The 19,642-nt window shown below is 42.9% G+C and overlaps 1 protein-coding gene across 2 annotated transcripts in view; it reads right to left on the bottom strand.

Moving 5' to 3' along the window:
• The window catches only part of cnksr2a (connector enhancer of kinase suppressor of Ras 2a), a 489,515-nt gene that overhangs the window by 61,661 nt on the left and 408,212 nt on the right, over window positions 1-19,642 (bottom strand). For both annotated transcript variants that reach the window (XM_043700616.1, XM_043700617.1), the window contains 2 exons: window positions 5,511-5,581; window positions 447-547 (listed from right to left, as the gene is read on the bottom strand). In XM_043700616.1, coding sequence (XP_043556551.1) covers window positions 447-547; window positions 5,511-5,581 — 172 coding nt within the window. The remainder of the gene's footprint in view (window positions 1-446; window positions 548-5,510; window positions 5,582-19,642) is intronic.

Genomic DNA, 19,642 nt, shown 5'->3' with positions numbered 1-19,642 from the left:
TTCTATTTTTTGTGACATCATCCAGTTTCTTTGATATCTCTGCTGTCTGTGCAGAGGTTTGAAAATTAGATTAGATTCCCCACAGTGTGGAAGCATGCACTTCAGCCCAACTAGTCCACACCAACCCTCCAAAGAGTAACCCACCCAGACCCACTTCCCTCTGACTAATGTACCTAACACTATGGGCAATTTAGCATGGCCAATTCACATGACCTGCACTTCTTGGACTGTGGGAGGAAACCAGAGCATCCAGAGGAAACCTACACAGACACAGGAAGAATGTGCAACTCCACACAGACAGTCACCCAAGGCTGGAATCGAACCTGGGACCTGGTGCTGTGAGGCAGCAGTGCTAAACTCTGAGCCACCGTGCCGCCCCATTGAAACTGACTGTTATTACCAACCAGGATGTTCCAGGTGTAACAAAGATGCAAAAGTAAACTCACTGCAGGTGCTCGGGGGTAGGTATCATAAGGAGGTGGTGGACTCTCTTGCTTGGGGGTTGATGGGGTATCTGCATCCTCTTGATCACTTTCACTCCAATAATCTATCATGATAAAGTATTAGTGAGTAAAACACATTGACATTTAGAATTTACCATTCACCTAATAGGATTTCTTGTATTGTTATGATAGCACAGCTCAAATGTTTTACACATACATTTCACAAGAAAGTTGTTCAATATCGTATAAGTGAATGGGCTGAACGTTCCAAGGAGTGGGATTTGCTGTCACATGGCCATTCCACACCAAACGAATGAGCTCTTTGATTCTGGCCAGCACACCCGAATGCTGCCTCTTCAGAAATGCACAGCAGTCTTCCATCAGAGTCATACAACATGGAAACAGACCCTTCAGTCCAACTTGTCCATGCCACTTTTTGTCTTGCAGGCCTGTCAAACCACATCAGTCCCCACAATCGTTTTACACTGCTGTATTCTGGCTGGTCTACATTCAAAAACTCTGGAAAATTGAAATAGCCTTTCAATATGTCAATGAAAGACTGTAGTAAGTGGGCTGCATGGCAGAGTGGGTAGGGTGTGAGGTGAATATGGTGAGAGGGAGGATAGGGTGGAAAGTTAGTGGGATATTTGGATGATGTGGTTGAGTCAGGGAGGTGTTGTGATGTGGGGTAGAGGGGTGTGAGGGAGGAGGTTGAGAGAAAGAGTCCGGGGGACAGCCAGAGGACAGCCTTGTTGGAGGGATGGATAGAAAATGGTTATCATAGGGTTTGAGGGTCAGGAGAGGAGGCAGTGGATCAAGAATTTGGAGGATCAGGGAGAGAGTTGGAAAATAAGAGGAGGACCAAGGTGCTGGAGGGTCAGGCGTGGGTGTCAGTAGGGAAACAGTAGGGAGCAGGTTTTATTTGTGTAGCTATCCACTAGTCATGAATAGGTAATTGAGTCAGATACTGCCATGTCCCGAAATCAGAGGCAAAGACATTAATGTTGGGTTTGAGGAGTTGGAAATTGCCCATCAGGTATTGAAACTGGGCAATTTCCACAATGACAGTATGTTGGGACTTTCTAGCAGTTCTGATGTTCATGTTTGGCGGTTCATTTGGTCTCTGACCCGATCTGAAAACCGGAAGATCTGTGCCAGTTTATTTATCATAATTCAGATCTAAAGAATCTGTAGTGAATATGACACTTAAGGCTGCTCCTAAATAATTATCATCAATATGCAATTATGTCGCCATAAAATAGGTTTAAGTTATTCACAATATTTTCAATTCAACTGGCTGGTGTTATTTGCAGGCTTAAATGCTCTTGCTGTGGTCACAGGAGAGTAAAATGGCCAAATCCTCATTAGTTTTTTTTTACTTACTTTTCAATGGCAGCTGCTCAAAGGTTTGTCATTCACATCTTACGGACCCATGTGTTTTTCTTTTACTCCTGACCGTTCTCTTTATCCCTGCACCACTCTTTGTCTTTTAATATCACCTGGCTTGCACCCTATCGCAGACCTTCCTTTTTGCTCTCTTTTTCACCTAACCCCTTTGGCCCTTTCTCAAATATCTATGACATAGAGTCATAGAGCTGTACAGCTGACCAGACATCACAACTCAGTCTAATCTCACTTGCCAGCACCCGGCTCATATCCCTCTAAACCCTTCCCATTCATATAACTATTCGGATGCCTTTTAAATGCTGTAAATGTATCAGCCTCCACCACTTCCTTTGGCAGCTCATTCCACATATGTACTACTCTCTGCGTGAAAATGTTGCCCCTTAGATCTCTTTTATATCTTTCCCCTCTCACCCTAAACTTATGCCCTCTAGTTCTGGACTCCCTGACCCCAGGAAAAAGACTTTGTCTATTTTTCCTATCCATGTACCTCATGATTTTATAAACCTCTGTAAGGTCACCCCTCAACCTCCGACGCTCCAGGGAAAACAGCCCCAGCCTGTTCAGCCTCTCCCTGTAGCTCAAATCCTCCAACCCTGGCAACATCCTTGTAAATCTTTTCTGAACCCTTCTAAGTTTCACAACATCCTTCCGATAGGAAAGAGACCAGAATTGCATGCAATATTCCAAAAGTGGCCTAACCAATGTCCTGTACAGCTGCAACATGACCTCCCAACTCCTGTACTCAATACTCTGACCAATAAAGGAAAGCATACCAAACGCCGCCTTCACTATCCTATCGACCTGTGACTCTACTTTCAAGGAGCTATGAACCTACACTCCAAGGTCTCTTTGCTCAGCAACACTCTCGAGGACCTTACCATTAAGTGTATAAGTTCTGCTTTTATCAGTTCTGCATAATGGTTGCTTATCTAAAACGCGAACTAGGTTTTACTTTCCACAAATATTGCCAAGCTTTCTGGGCAGAATCTTTTGCGTCTGATGGTGGTAATATTGAGGGGGAGTGGTTGGTTGGAAGGTCATTCCTTTAGGCGGGATGATGGCAGACCTGAACCCCACGCTTTTTCCCCACCTCCAGCAAAGTTAAGTCCTGACAGGAAGATCCACGTTTAACCTTCCGGAACTGCCACCAATTGAAACCCTTAAGTGGTCACATGAGGATCTCATCACACCACAGCTGGCATTAACTCAGCTGCAGATGGGCTCTATCATATGCTGTGCATGGCAGCTGAAATTGTGTGGCCAGACATTGTGCTACCAATGTATTGAGTTTGGTACTCCTCACGTCCAATGCAAATCATGAATTTACTTATTTCACCATTTTCTTTATAACGTAACACAAGATTTTTAGGAATTCTCTCAGCTGTTAACTACCATCACATATCCAAACTCCCTTTTCACTCCAAACTTCTTAAACTTGTTTTGACTTCCAATATGTAAGCCTATGACTCCCATAATACCCTTTTGAATCCATGTTTCTGCCCCTCCCAAACTCCTGAAGTAGCCTCACAACTATAGGAACGCATGGCAATTTTGATGTTTAGTTTTATCTTCGGCCCTTATCACAGTCCACGTACTGTTGAAGAATTCCAAAAGCACTCTGCTTGGTCTAGTGCTTGAAAACTTAGAGGGGAATTTTAAGTCCCTGGAAATGGGTGGGCAGCGTTTAAATGGAATGTGAAAAAGTTCAAAATGTCAAGATCACCCTGACCCATTTATTTCTGGGCTAAGCAGATATGGGTAACCAACTCTGGAGCAATGCCTGCCCCACTGGAAGCCAAACCTGTCAATCAGGCTGACCGCTGGACTGGAATTCTGTGAAAACAATGTTTCACAGTATGAAGGAAAAGTCCATAGCTATATGTGGTAACCCGGACTTGTGGCTTCCCATTGAAAACACTTAACCCTACTGACTTCCCTGATTACCAAACCTGCCCCGTTAAAATCACGGCTATAAGTTTAGATTAAAACAAATAGAACCATATAAGAAGGTGAATTATATACATCAAAGTCATACTACTTTGAAATGGTCCTTGGGTTTAAATATTATTTCAGTGCCAATATCTTTCGGCGAATACAGATCAAAAAAAGGATTGATTCTTCTCCCGTCACCATCTTCCCCAGACCATTTTCCAACAGTGTTTTTGGTACAGAATATCTTTATGTCAACACACAGAACAATAGTGGTGTGCAAAAAAATCCACATTCTCCCATAAAGACATTGGCGCATGTGGATGCAGCATGTAAATAGCTAAATTGACTCTGAGCTGTCTTTGCTGATTTCATTAAACTAGAAATCACACAACACCAGGTTATAGTCCAACAGGTTTAATTGGAAGCACACTAGCTTTCGGAGTGACGCTCCTTCATCAGGTGATAGTCAGGTGACTACCACCTGATGAAGGAGCGTCGCTCCGAAAGCTAGTGTGCTTCCAATTAAACCTGTTGGACTATAACCTGGTGTTGTGTGATTTCGAACTTTGTACACCCCAGTCCAACACTGGCATCTCCAATTCATTAAATTAAATCAACATAATTGAAACTTTGAATATATTTTTACTTATATATGTATTAAAGTTTACATTTACACAAATGCAGAAAATCAATTGGTCTTAAGAAGTCTAGTGCTCTGTGCAGTTTTCATGAATTATGCAAAAGTTGGAAATAGCATAAACCACTCTTTTGAACAATAAATTGAGCTTTAAAACTTTTTCTAAAAACGTGCACACATATTTTGGAAATATTAGGGTTTCTTTTAGAACAAGCTTTTGAAGCGAACCTTAGTTTTCAGTTGTTTTAGCATTTCTCAGAAGTCATGCATCATTCTCATAGTTACCTTCCTCTCCAACCATATTTTCATCATTCCAAGTTAGAGTTCACCTTTTTTAATCCAAAAAATTAGACATTCAACTTGCACTGGAATGTAATTCCAAAATACTTGGGTAAAGATATAAAAGGATACGTTTAATCCAAACCATCTGACAAAAAAAACTAATGAGGGAAAACTTAAACTGCCCAATTTTACCTCCAAAAGTTAAAAATTAAGCTGGAACAGAGTGCAAAACAAATAAGCAATCCGATCGCATCAATATTCTTGGAACAAAAATCTGCATCGATACGGCTCCTTTAATGGAGTGAAGTATCCCAAGGTGCTTCATAGAGTGTTATCAAACAAAATTTAGTCTTAAGAAACATGAAGAGATATTAGGATGGATGACCAATAGCTTAGATTCATTAAGGTTGGTCTGAAGAAGGGTCCCAAAGGAGGAAGAAAAAGGGAGAGAGATGCAGGGCAGGAATTCATTTAACAGCTGATAGCATAACCAACAAAGGGAGAGCACATAAAATTGGGGATAAGCAAGATACCAGGAATACAAGAGCACTGAGATCTCAGAGAGAGTAGAACCGCAGAAGGTTACAAAGATAGGGAATGGTGAGGCAACAGGGGGATTTGTAAACAAGGATGTGGGGAGTTCTAAAACCGAGATGCTGCATGACTGGGGGCTGATAATGGTCAGTGAGTGCAGGGGTGACAGGCAAACTGTTAGGTTTTACACATGACATTGTGGTGGTAATAATAATCGATGTCGGAAGATTCATTGAGATTTACTGTATAATTACTTAGCATGATGACATCAGTACCTTGGTCTTGTTTGAGTCGTTGCTCCTTTTCTGCATATCCCACTGTTGCTAAGCCAAGCCTGCTCAGCCACCTGTTGGGAAAAAATGTAGGAGTCTCATGATTAATTGGTCCTTTGAAAATCTTAGAATATTTATTTTTCTTGAGTGCTCTGTCTGAAGACATCTATGTCTACAACTCAAGACTTCCACCATAAGTAAGGCAAGAATGCAGAATCCATCCCAAACAGGGAGGAGATTCAACCCAGTGTTGTAGGGATCATTCTGATCCACATTAGGCATTTAGTCCCCTGCAAAGGAGTCTGATTTACTGAAGCAACTGACTATAAAATGGATGATGTGGAGGTGCCGGTGTTGGACTGGGGTGTGCAAAGTTAAAAAATCACACAACACCAGGTTATAGTCCAATAGGTTTATTTGGAAGCACTAGCTTTTGGAGCACTGCTCCTTCATCAGGTGGTTAAAAATCATCTGCCTGATGACAACCACCCTGATGATGGAGCAGTGCACGAATCGCAGAAAGTAGGTATGCTGGTGCAGCATATAATAAGAAAGGCAAATGGAATTCTGGCATTTATTGCATGAGGAGTGGATTATAAAAGTAGTGTTGTTACAATTATACATGGCATTGGTGAGGTGACATCTGGAATACTGTGTCCAGTTTTGCTGTCCTAACTTGAGGAAGCTTGTGATGGCACAGGAAGCAGTTCAGAGGAGATACACCAGGGAGTTCAGGGATGGAAGGCATGTCGAAGGTTAAGTAATTTGGGCTTGTATGTGCTGGAGTTGAGAAGAATTAGGGGGGATTGGTGGATCTGATTGAGGTGTATAAAGTGCTAAAAGGGGTTGATAAGGTGGATGCTGAACAGATGCTCCACTTTGTGGGACAGTCTTGAACAAGAGAACATAGATTTAGAGTGAGAAGAACCAGGTTCAAAACTGCAATGAGGAGAAACTACTTTTCTCAGAGGGTTGTGAATCTGTGGAACTTACAGCCCCATACTGCAGTTGAGGCAGAATTGATCAAGAAAGAAAGAGCTAGGTTTCTGATGAAAACTGGGATAAAGGGCAATGCGGAGTAGGCAGCAAAGTGGAGTTGAGAGCAGGACAAGATCAGCCATGATCATGTTAAATGGCGAAGCAGTCGTGAAATGCTGAATTGCCTACTCCTGCTCCAATGAAAATTCTGTGACAACAAGAAGGTGGGAAATTGATATGAAAGTTAAGATCTCATATCAAGATGTTATTTTAGTTCACAGAATTCCCACAGTGAGGAAACAGGCCATTTGGTCCAAGTCAACACCAAACCCCCGAATGTAACTGGGAGGAAACTGAAGTATCTGGAAGAAACCCATATGGAAATGGGAAGAATGCGCAAACTCCGCAAAGACAGCTGCCCAGAGGGTGGTATTGAATCCGGGTCTCTGGCGCTATGAGGCAGCAGTGCTAACCACTGAGCCACTATGCCACCCAAAAAATTGGAACAGTGCGATGGCCAGGAACTTTCTTGATGAATCAAGGAAATAGTGAGTGAATCAAGGAAATACTTGGAAATATGGTCTCACCAGGCTCAGTTGTTCAGTCACCCAATGTGCAGAAAGAAATAGTGACATTTCCAGTGTATTATGTTGCCATCAGGACATTGCAGAGGTGACCATATTGAGTCAGTGTCTGTTATGTGCTACTGCTGACGTTTACGTTCCACTTGATGAGGTTAACTGAATGTTATTATGTTTACATGCCAGCTAATGTAGAATCAGAGTGCTAATGCTAGCATAACTCTCTGCCTGAAATGGGTACTAACCAACTGGTTCAAATGAAAGACCTCAAATAAAAAAAAGCAGTTTTAATTCTTTTCATTTGTAGGAATGTCTACTTCTGTGGCTAATGTTATATCCTATCTCTTACATATAACTAATCCCCCTGTAGATAGAGGCTCAGTGGTTAGCACTGCTGCTTCGCGGCACCAGGAACCTGGGTTTGATTCCAGCCTCGGGTTACTGTCTGTGTGGAGTTTGCACGTTCTCCCCATGTCTGCGTGGATTTCTTCTTGGTGCTCTGGTTTCCTCCCACGGTTTAAAGATGTGCAGGTTAGGTGAATTGGCCATGCTAAATTGCCCATAGTGTTCAGGGATGTGTAGATTAAGTGTATTAGTCAGGGGAAAATGTAGATTAATAGGGTAGGGGATTGAGTCTGGGTGGGATACTGTTCAGAGGGCCAGTGTGGAGTTGTTGGGCCAAATGGCCTGTTTTCACACTGTAGGGATTCTATGTCCACAAGCTTGTTTCACAACAAAACCAATTTAAACACATGTAGAATTGCATATAGGATTTTGATGAAAAGTTATTGACCAGAAACCTTAACTCTGTGTCTCTCTTCCATCGATTGCTGACTAATCTGTTGGGATTTTCCAAAGTTTCCCAGCTGGGAAAGCAAAGATGTTTAGAAATAATTTATGACCTCTCAAATTAAACTGATACTGATTGTTTGATATTCCATTTTCCTGGAATGCTAGTTGTAAATGCCTATTGATGATTCCCATTGTGATACAGTCGGTTGCATATAGTGGAGAAAGACGGAATTCCACCTTGCATTCCACAGACGTTTCAACCATTTCCAGTTCTTATATCCACAATTCTACCTGGCTGATGAAAGACATCAATGTTGTCCAGCCAAGATGTTTCTTTGGCAGATTACAGAGATTCCTGGTGAACACTGAGATATACCTCTGATCTCTGAGGATTAATTTCTTGTCAGTACAAATACAAATCCTCAAACTATCATTCAAACAGATACTTTAATCAAAGCAAGATTAATGAAAGCAAGGATGAAATGGTAATTGTGCACCTGACATATGATCACAACTATCTTTCATGTCAAATTTTAGATGTACAACTCAATTTTTTTATTACCATGAGACATTTATTTTCCCTCTCGCCCTTTTCTCTGGAAGGTGGTGACTCACAATGGATACAATGTCACAGGCTTGGCAGCACCAAAAGATTTAGGCTGAAATAGCTATTCACGAGGTCTTAGTCTAGATCACAAGTATTAGCTGTTATGTGAATAGAAGGGGGAGTGGACTCCAGTTTTACAAAATCCTTTTAAGAAGTTTCATGCCTTCTTAACAAAAATGCTCTTCAATAGACAATGGACAACAGACAATTGGTGCAGGAGCAGGCCATTTGGCCCTTCGAACCAGCACCATCATTCATTATGATCATGACTGATAATCCACAATCAGTATCCTGTTCCTGCCTTATCGCCATAACCCTTGATTCCACTATCTTTAAGAGATCTATCCATCTCTTTCTTGAATGTATCCAGAGACTTGGCCTCCATAGCCTTCTGAGGCAGAGCATTCCATACACCCACCACTCTCTGGGTGAAGATGTTTCTCCTCAACTCTGTCCTAAATGGCCTACCCCTTATTTTTAAACTGTGTCCTCTGGTTCTGGACTCACCCATCAGCGGAAACATGCTTCCTGCCTCTAATCCTTTAATAATCTTATACGTCTCAATCAGATCTTTAATATATTTGGATACAGAACTGATTCAAAGGTAGAAGAGAGAGGGTGGTGATGGAGGGTTGTTTTTCAGACTGGAGGCCTGTGACCAGTGGAGTGCCACAAGGATCGGTGCTGGGTCCTCTACTTTTTGTCATTTAATAAATGATTTGGATGCGAGCATAAGAGGTACAGTTAGTAAGTTTGCAGATGACACCAAAATTGGAGGTGTAGTGGACAACGAAGAGGGTTACCTCAGATTACAACAGGATCTTGATTAGATGGGTCAATGGGCTGAGTAGTGGCAGATAGAGTTTAATTCAGATAAATGGGAGGTGCTGCATTTTGGGAAAGCAAATCTTAGCAGGACTTATACACTTAATGGTAAGGTCCTAGGGAGTGTTGCTGAACAGAGAGACCTTGGAGTGCAGGTTCATAGCTCCTTGAAAGTGGAGTCACAGGTAGATATTGGAGGATCTGAGCTACAGGGAGCGGCTGAACAGGCTGGGACTGTTTTCCCTGGAGCGTCGGAGGCTGAGGGGTGACCTTATAGAGGTTTATAAAATTATGAGGGGCATGGATAGGATAAATAGACAAAGTCTTTTCCCTGGTGTCAGGGAGTTCAGAACTAGAAGGCATAGGTTTAGGATGAGAGGGGAAAGATATAAAAGAGACCTAAGGGGCAACATTTTCACGCAGAGGGTGGTACGTGTATGGAATGAGCTGCCAGAGGATGTGGTGGAGGCTGGTACAATTTCAACATTTAAGAGGCATTTGGATGGGTATATCAACAGGAAGGATTTGGAGGGATATGGGCCAGGTGCTGGCAGGTGGGACTAGATTGGGTTGGGATATGTGGTCAGCATGGACAGGTTGGACCGAAGGGTCTGTTTCCATGCTGTACATCTCTATGACTCTAGATCCCCTCTCATCCTTCTAAACTGAAGTGTATACAAGCCCAGTCATTCCAATCTTTCAGCATATGATATTCCCTCCATTTCGCGAATTGACCTCGTGAACCTACGCTGCACTCCCTCAATAGCCAGAATGTCTCTCCTCAAATTTGGAGACCAAAACTGCACACAATATTACAGGTGCGGTCTCACCATGGCACTATACAGCTGTAGAAGGACCTCTTTGCTCCTATAGGCAATTCCTCTTGTTCTGAAGGCCAGCATGCCATTAGCTTTCATCACTGCTTGCTGTACCTGCATGCCTGCTTTCATTGACTGAACACCTAGATCTTGTTGTACCTAACTTGACTCCATTTAGATAGTAATCTGCCTTCCTGTTCTTGCCACCAAAGTGGATAACCACACATTTATCCACATTAAACTGCATCTGCCATGCAACCATCCACTCACCTAGCCTGTCCAGGTCACCCTGTATTCTTATGAAATCCTCCTCATATTTCACCCTGCCACCCAGCTTTGTGTCATCAGCAAATTTGTGAATATTACTTTTAATATCTTCATCTATATCATTAATGTATACGATATACAGTTGCGGTCCCGGTACCGAACTTGTGGTATCCCACTGGTCAACGCCTGCCATTCCGAAAAGGATCTGTTTATCACTACTCTTTGCTTCCTGTCAGCCAGCCAATTTTCAATCCAAGTCAGTATTTTGCCCCCAATATCATGTGCCCTAAGTTTGCTCATTAATCTCCTATATGGGACTGTATCAAAGACTTTCTGAAAGTCCAAGTATACTACATCCACTGGCTCTCCCTTGTCCATCTTCATAGTTACATCCTCAAAAAATTCCAGAAGATTAGTCAAGCACAATTTCCCCTTCGTAAATCCATGCTGACTCTGACCTATCCTGTTACTTCTATCCAAATGAGTTGTAATTTCATCTTTAATAATTGACTCCAGCATCTTTCCCACACTGCCGTCAGGCTAACTGGTCTATAATTCCCTGTTTTCTCTCTCCCTCCTTTCTTGAAAGGTGGGACAACATTAGCCACCCTCCAATCCGCAGGAACTGATCCTGAATCGATAGAACATTTGAAAATGATTACCAATGCGTCTATGAGTTCTAGAGCCACCTCCTTAAGTACCCTGGGATGCAGACCATTAGGTCCCGGGGACGTTTAGCCTTCAGACCTAACAGTTTATCCAACACCATTCCCTACCTAATATAAATTCCCTTCAGTTCATCCATTACCCTAGGTCCTTCAGCCACTATTACATCTGGGAGATTGCTTGTGTCTTCCCCAGTGAAGACAGATCCAAAGTATCTATTCAACTCTTCTACCATTTCCTTGTTCCCCATAATAAATTCACACACTTCTGTCTTCAAGGGCCCAATTTTAGTCTTAACCTTTTTTTTCTATTCACAGACCTAAAAAAGCTTTTACTATCTTCCTTTATATTTTTGGCCAGTTTGCCTTCGCACCTCATTTTCTCTCCATGTATTGCCTTTTTAATTATCCTCTTGTTGCTCTTTAAAAGTTCCCCGTCCTCCAGCTTCCCGCTCATCTTGGCTATGTTATACTTCATTTTTATCTTTATACAGTCCTTAACTTCCCTCATTAGCCATGGCCGCCCCTGCCTCCCCTTAGGATCTTTCCTCCTCTGTGGAATGAACTGATTCTGCACCTTCTGCATTATATCCAGAAATACCTGCCATTGTTGTTCCACTGCCAAAGTGGATAACTTTAGCCAGTTCCTTCCTCATTGCTCCATAGTTCCCTTTGTTCAACTGCAATACTGACACTTCCAATTCTCTCTACTCCCTCTCAAACTGCAGATTAAAACTTATCATATTATGGTCACTACTTCCTAATGGCTCCTTGACTTCGAGGTCCCTGATCAAATCTGGTTTGTTGCACAACATCAGATCCAGAAGTGCCTTCTCCCTTATAGGCTCCAGTACAAGCTGTTCTAAGAATCCATCTTGGAGGCACTCCACAAACTCCCTTTTTTGGGGTCCAGGACCATCCTGATTCTCCCAGTCTATCTGCATGTGAAATCCCCCATAACAACTGTAGTAATATTTCCTCATGCGAAAACCAGCCTGATGACTTCATTCATCTGCACAATGTGGGTATCACAGTGGAGGCCAGCATTTATCGTCCATCTCGAACTGAAAGATGCCCTCTTGAACTACCAAATGGCCTGCCAGACCAATTCAGAGAATAGTTATGAGTCAATCACATTACCTTAGCTTTGGAATCATGTCTGGGCTGGATCAGATTAGGATGGTAGCTTTCTTTCCCAGAAGGATGTTAGTGAACCAGAGTTGAGGAATAATAGTGGGAGTCAGACAGAGATTGGTGTAGAGCTAGGGGCAAGTGGAGTGGGGTGGAGGGGAGAGAGAGACAGAGATCTCAGAGCTTGGAGACTGCAGATCAGACTGTCTAACTGCAGTGTGATCTGGAAAACTCATCTGACCAGTGCAGAAGAGTGACAAAATCGGCCATGCAGGCTGATTAATATAAATAAATTAGTAACTCACCTCCTGTGAATGGGTTGATCATCTAGCTCCCCACTATTGTGTTTATTTTTTGACAAGTAGGTGAGTTGAGGCAAGTTGGGATGGGCTTTGAATTAAAAAAAAGTGTCACCTGACCCACAGGCACCGTTTCTTTTGGGTTAAAATTACTCAATTTTATGTCTTATTTAAGAATAGATCAGTATCAACAACAACTCACATTTATATACTGCCTTTACGTTCAGAAAACACCCCTTGGCATTAAATAGCAGCATAAACAGACTAAAACTGATGCCAGATTAGAAGGAGATATCAGAAAGAAAAGCTTGGGCAAAAGTGAAGGCCTAATGGTGGGGTGGAGATTGGTGGGGAGGTGGGTGGTGTTGAATAGAGAGCTTTGTTAACGGAATTCTGGACCGCACATGATTCTATTAAATCAAGCCCATAACTATGTGGCTGCTCATGAATTTCCTTCAGCACTGGTGATGTTTATAAATGCAGAGGACTTTTGTCACAATTTAATGTTTTTAATGTCTTCATATGATGTGGTTCTGTTCGCCGAGCTGGAAGTTTTTGTTGCAAATGTTTCGTCCCCTGGCTAGGTGACATCATCAGTGCTTGGGAGCCTCCTGCGAAGCGCTTCTTTGATGTTTCCTCCGGTGTTTATAGTGGTCTGTCCCTGCCGCTTCCAGTTGTCAGTTTCAGCTGTCCGCTGTAGTGGTTGGTATATTGGGTCCAGGTCGATGTGTTTGTTGATGGAGTTTGTGGATGAATGCCATGCCTCTAGGAATTCCCTGGCTGTTCTCTGTCTGGCTTGACCTATGATAGTAGTGTTGTCCCAGTCGAATTCATGTTGCTTGTTGTCTGCGTGAGTGGCTACTAAGGATAGCTGGTCGTGTCATTTCGTGTTCCATTTATATCGTTTATTGATTTATCTCACTGGGTTTCAACCTCATTAAATGATCACCAGCTAAGTACTTTGCCCATCATTGCTGGACTACCATCAATCCCTTTAATGAAACCTGCAAGTGTTGCCTTCCCTACAATGGTGTTGTAAAGTATCATACTTCATCATTTAACTTTTTGTTAAAGCAGATGTACAAATGTACCCTGATAACACGATGGATCCAGATTTCCTGCTGTATGAAACTGACAACTGGAAGCGGCAGGGACAGACCACTATAAACACTGGAGAAAACATCAAAGAAGCGCTTCGCAGGAGGTTCCCAAGCACTGATGATGTCGCCTAGCCAGGGGACGAAACGTTTGCAACAAAAACTTCCAGCTCGGCGAACAGAACCACAACAACGAGCACCCGAGCTACAAATCTTCACACAAACTTTGTCTTCAAAACAACAAATAAACAGGATTTTGGACTCTTGTGGCATAGTGTGGTTTTTTCCCTGTTTTTAAATGTCTCACAAAATATCTAAATAGGTTGATTCACAATACTTACAAATAGGACTTGATAGTGTAATTCACTATTGGTTTTCAAATGGCATTTTAACTTAATTACTATAATGCAGCTTTATAACAGTGTCCCATTTATTATTTTACACATTAAAAGAATCCTAGATTATATAAATGTACGGGCATTTACCAAAACAAAATTCTTGCAAATTAGATGTAGTTGCTATGTGTTGAGTATTAGTTAGTTTGATATTTAACATATTGTTCTACAGGCTAGCTGACTGTTTTAATTTTCCTTTGCTAGAATTATACTATACTCCTGGGAAAATATGCAATGTTGTCATTACAAAATCTACACTGCCAAGCATCAGCTCAGACACTCTTTGAACAGTGATGAATGTAAGCACTGTACTTCCTTTCTGTTCCTCAAAAACACTCTCTGTTAATCACCTCATTAAAATAATCTGTCAAGCACTTGCTCTATTTGCTCTCAACTTTAAAGTAAGCTGTCAAAAAGATCAAAGATGTTGCAAGAGGATATATCCAGGTTAACGAGGTGGGAAAAGATCAAGTTCAATGGAATATAATGTGGGAAATTGCGCAGTTAACTGTATTAGTAGGAAATATAGCAAAGTAATTTTTTAGATGAGTGCATCACTGGGGAATGTTGTATTCAGAGGGAGCTAGGAATTCTTGTACATAAATCCCAGAAAGTGAATATGGGGGTACAGCATGCAATTGGGAAAGCAAATGGGATGTCAGGACTGAATTGTACCTTTTTTTTGGTGAACAGCAAGTTGGATAGAGTTTTCTCCAAGGTTATTCACCATGAGGGCTAGCAGTATTTCTCACCATAACCTAGCTATCTCGCCTCATTAACTATTTACCTCATGCTCCTATGGCATCCCTCATGTCTAATTCTAGCCCCATCTTACCACATGCTACTCCTGGAACAACTTGCCCCTCACCGGATATCCACTTGTACCTACACCATCTTGAAAAGTCCATTGTGCACCAGACAAGCAGCCAGTCCATAGCGGCCCTACATGGTTTCAGACTTTGCCCTGGACACGGCAGAGAGGAAGCAGGAATGGACCTGGAGATCCTGCTGGACATGATGGTGCAGAAGAAGGATTTCCTCTTCCCCCAGGACTACCAATGAAGGACATAACAGTAGGCCATGCCAGCCTGATCTGAGTTTGCTCACTGGATCAGTGCAATCTGAGTGAATGTACAGCTGCGTAGGATGAAAGTAAACATTCTCCATTGTCCCAGCATAAGTGTTACCAGCTTCTCTCCAATACCTCACTCTCAGTCCATTTCAGCTACTGCCATTACTTACTACTCTCACCAATGCCTGCAATATCTTTCCTCACTTGCTGTCACCCACCATGAATCTGCATGCCCTTTGTGCTACCTACTCATTCGCTTAGGACACCTCCTGACCTGTACAAGCACTCACAGCTGTGCCACCCACTTTCACCTTCCTTATGACCTGCCTCTCCCTCATTCCAGGAGGAAGGAAGGCCACAATCAGGCAAAAAAAAAGTTTAAAAGGATTCGAACCTACCCCATATTTAGCTCCCCACCCCTTACGTGGAAAGCATTCTTACTCTGTCCTCCCCAAGTGGCTGACTGACCATGTCGAAGCCCCTGGACTGGTATCGGGGGACTGTGCCTGACTTACTGGGCTAGGACCACCCTCACCCCCCACCCCCCCCAATTGAGTGAAGGCTACCCCATCCCATTGACTTGACTGTGACTGCTGACAACCATGGCTATGTGTCTGCACTAAAAAGCAAGGCAAGTCAGTGGTAATATGCGTCTGCTGTCTCTGGGTGAGGGGCAATACATAAAAAGGCAAGGCCAGACAATGGAATGCAAGGATGCTGTTAGTATTCGGGTGGTCTCTGAGTGAGGGAGGGCTATGACAGCAGCGAGCAGCCAGGAGATGCAGCCCCTTCTTTACTGCAGGAAGCTGGAGAGACTGAGTCACTAAGTTTGTTTGAGGGTGAGGCAGACAGATTTTTAATCAGTAAGGGAATCAAGGAGGAAAAGTGGGAAAGTAGAATTGAGGATTTTCAGCTCGGCCATGACCTCAGTGAGTGACAGAACAGACTCGATGGGCCAAATGGGGCTTCTTCTATGTCTTATGGCCTTCATTTGATGACCAAGCCACAGATGCGGAAAATATTTTTTATGGTCTTATGGCTTTCTCCTCTTCCTTTCTTATATTCCTACAACCCATATTACTTGTATTTCTTGTGGTCACCTGGCTCAAAGGAAAATAAATTGCCTTTGATAGTGCCCAATATCTACGAAGCTCTATCCTGCCACTCCTGCCTGCAAAAGAAGAGCAGTCCAAAATGGCAGATGTCTCTTTTACCTTTGTATTACAAAACTATTCATTATACTGACATTCTGAACATAACTAAACATTCTCCATTATGCAAGAGGTTATGCCAGCACAAAGTAAAGTGTTGGATTTCTAAATGATTTCAAGTTATTTTAGCATTCTCATATTTACTCAGAACTCTTGTATCTTCCCTCATTGGACTCTAACAAATCATTAAAGTTCCTGTTGAGATCCAAAATCGACTTTAGTGGAGTGATCCATTATCTCACTCACCCACTCCACTGTCATTTCATTCCACCCCTGTCTGGACTTCAACAGCTTCCTCATTTCCCCTTCCTCCACCTCATCCTAGTTTCAAACTTCCAGTCCGCACTGTCCCCTTGACCCTGTCCGGACTCTCTGCCTTTATTCCTGATGAAGTGCTTTTGCCCGAATCGTCGATTTTGCTGCTCGTCGGATGCTGCCTGAATTGCTGTGCTCTGATCCAGAATCTGGTTTCCAGCATCTGCAGTCATTGTTTTTACCTCCCTTATTCTGGTCAGCCTGATTCTTAAACCCTTACCTTGACTCTATGATGGTTGACCTCACCCCAATCCCTGGATATGGCTTGGTACAAGCAGTGGACTATTCTGACCAGCAGGATTCTGGTACCATTAGAATGAGGCCTGAAGATTTAGCTCTGGCCTGAAGATTTAGTCTAGTGCTGCATCATCTTGTATGCTGCAGCCCCTACATACTGCGTGGTCAAAATTTTGGCTACAATAAGAAAGTGGTCATCTGAACCAGTGCATGTAAAGGTCTCTGAACCAGTGCAATATATTGTCTTTTTGTAAAACCACTTTTGGAGCAAATGCAAAAGAAGATGACCAACAGCTTCTCACACTACATTCGTCACAGTCTGAACCAACAGGAAACAAATCAAGGATAGAAACAAGAACTGAAAAATGAGCAATAGTTCTGCAGCTTAAAATACACTCTTCCAGGTCTGCTCCTTTCTCACTGATCTTGGTCTTTTTTGGTATTCTGCCACAATTTTGTTTCATATATTTTTCTCACAGCAGTTTAACTTTTGCTGTACAATGACTCATTTTCCTATTGCTTATTGATCCACCTGGTTACTTGTTCCTCGAGGTCACAAGAATACCAGCTTACTGCCCAGGTGCCAGGTGAACCATGTGATATGACTCCATGACTCATTCATAATCAGTCTAAAGAGTTCCTCAATAGCCAATGGGTCTGTGCATTATTCAGTGGGAAATAGTAACACACGGGGCAGAAGAATTCCAGGCTGCATCACTGGTCTGTCTTGATTTGGCTGATCTCAGTCAGGGCAGCAGTAGGTGCGCTCCTTTTCACTCTTGGCACCAATTAAGAATGACAATTTACATTTATATTGTGCCCCCAAAGTAGTGAAAAGCTGAAGGTGCTCCCCAGGAGTAACTTTAAATACATTATGACATCCAGTCACATAAGGAGATGTCTCAGCATTTTCTGTTCCTGCTTCAGATTTCTAGCATGAACCGTATTTTGCTTTTATTTGAGATCATGCAGGAATTTAGACTGAGAATTTTGAAGCCAAGAAATTACGAGACTGGATGCCAAAATGAGTCAGTGTGCATAGGGGTTACAGGTGAACAGGATCACCAGACAGTCTAGTGAGTAATATCACATAAGAGCTGAGGGCCAACTCTGAGATACTTCCTCCTATCTACCTCGGCACAATAATCCTACCACTGAACAGCATGCTGTTGTTTCCAGGACTGTCAATGGTCTCATTTCAATTGTAGATCCTTAGTCCTCAGCCTCCCATCTTACAATCTCCCAACCCTGCAGAGCTGACATCTATCTTCGGCATGGTGGCTCAGTGGTTAGTACAGCTGCCTTACAGTCCCAGAGACCCAGGTTCAATTCCAGACTTAGGCCACTGACTGTGGAGAGTTTGCACAGTTTCCCACTGTTTGTATGGGGTTTCCTCAGGGTTCTCTGTTTCCTCCAAAGATGTGCAGGTTAGGTGGATTGGTCATGCTAAATTGCTCTTAGTATCCAGGGATATTAGGTGCATGAGCAATGGGAAATGCAGTGTTACAGGAATAGGGTAGGGGGTTGGGTCTGGGTGGGATGCTCTTCAGAGGCTAGGTGTGGACTGAATGGGCCGAATGGCTGGCTTTCACACTGTAGGGATTCTATGATTCTTTTCAAAATCCACAAACAGGACTGTACAAAGACCCTGTGTCTTTGTGAGGTATGTGAAACAGCCGTTGTTCCAGTCCCTCTTGGGGCTTCCCCCTAACTCTTTCTCTGGTACACTGGGTGCTGCTTCCCTTGTACAGAATTGGAAAAAAATGAATCAATCTTGCTTCAAATTTTCATCCTTTTTTCACCTTCACCCAGCCCACCTCTGAGTCATCTTGTCAATTCCCTTCATTCACTGCTCTGCTTCTATTCCTTGGTGGGAAGCTGTCCGCTAATATTGATTACAAACTCACGGACTCCCACTGTTACTTTGATAATAATTGTCCATGCTCTGCCTCCTGTAAGGACTCTATTCCCCCAGTTTCTCTATCTCTGTTGCAGGCATTCCAATGATACCACCTTCCACAAGACCGCTTCTGTCATATTTTCCTTTTAATCAGGCGGGTATATGCCTCCTTCCTCAACCATATTGGACCCTTTCACCACCCTCCCAGAACAACAACAGAGTCCCCCTTGTCCTCACTTTCCACTCCCCAGTCTCTGTACTCAAAGGACCATCATCCACTATTTCCACCACGACCAGAGAGATGCCACAACCAAACAGGTCTTGCCCTCCCCTTTCTTGTCAGCATTTTAAGGTACCATTCCCTGCAGGTTTCATGAATGGGAAAAATGTCACAGCCCCTCTTCTATTAAGGCCATGGTGTCAGTGCAATCACCCAAAACAAGTTCAATAGATCCATGCACGTTCATTAGTTAATAGATATTGTGGAGGTAGAAGCATTGAAGGCTGGTGAGAGCACATTAGCTGGCAGACTCCATGCAGTCAGCAATGACAGGCGGTGAGGTGAATAGGATGAAACTTGGCAAGATTAGTTCCCAACTTGGTAGGTTGGCAGGAGAGAGAGATAGAGAAAGAGAGAGAGAGAGAGAGAGAAAGAGAGAGAGAGATAGAGAAAGAGAGAGAGATAGAGAAAGAGAGAGAAAGAGAGAGAGAGATAGAGAAATGTGGCAACTGCATCACTGCTTGTAACAAGCCTGTGCTGAGAGCCCTGATGAGCCCTTCATAGGATGCGAGAGAGATATATGGGAAGCTTTAAGCTTATCTAAGAGCAAGAAGGAGGAGAAAGTGAGGTCTGCAGATGCTGGAGATCAGAGCTGAAAATGTGTTGCTGGAACAGTGCAGCAGGTCAGGCAGCATCCAGGGAACAGGAGAATCGACGTTTCGGGC

Source organism: Chiloscyllium plagiosum, chromosome 12, assembly GCF_004010195.1.
Source record: "Chiloscyllium plagiosum isolate BGI_BamShark_2017 chromosome 12, ASM401019v2, whole genome shotgun sequence".
Taxonomy (NCBI): Eukaryota; Metazoa; Chordata; class Chondrichthyes; order Orectolobiformes; family Hemiscylliidae; genus Chiloscyllium; species Chiloscyllium plagiosum.
This window is presented reverse-complemented; position numbering and strand designations above follow the sequence as displayed.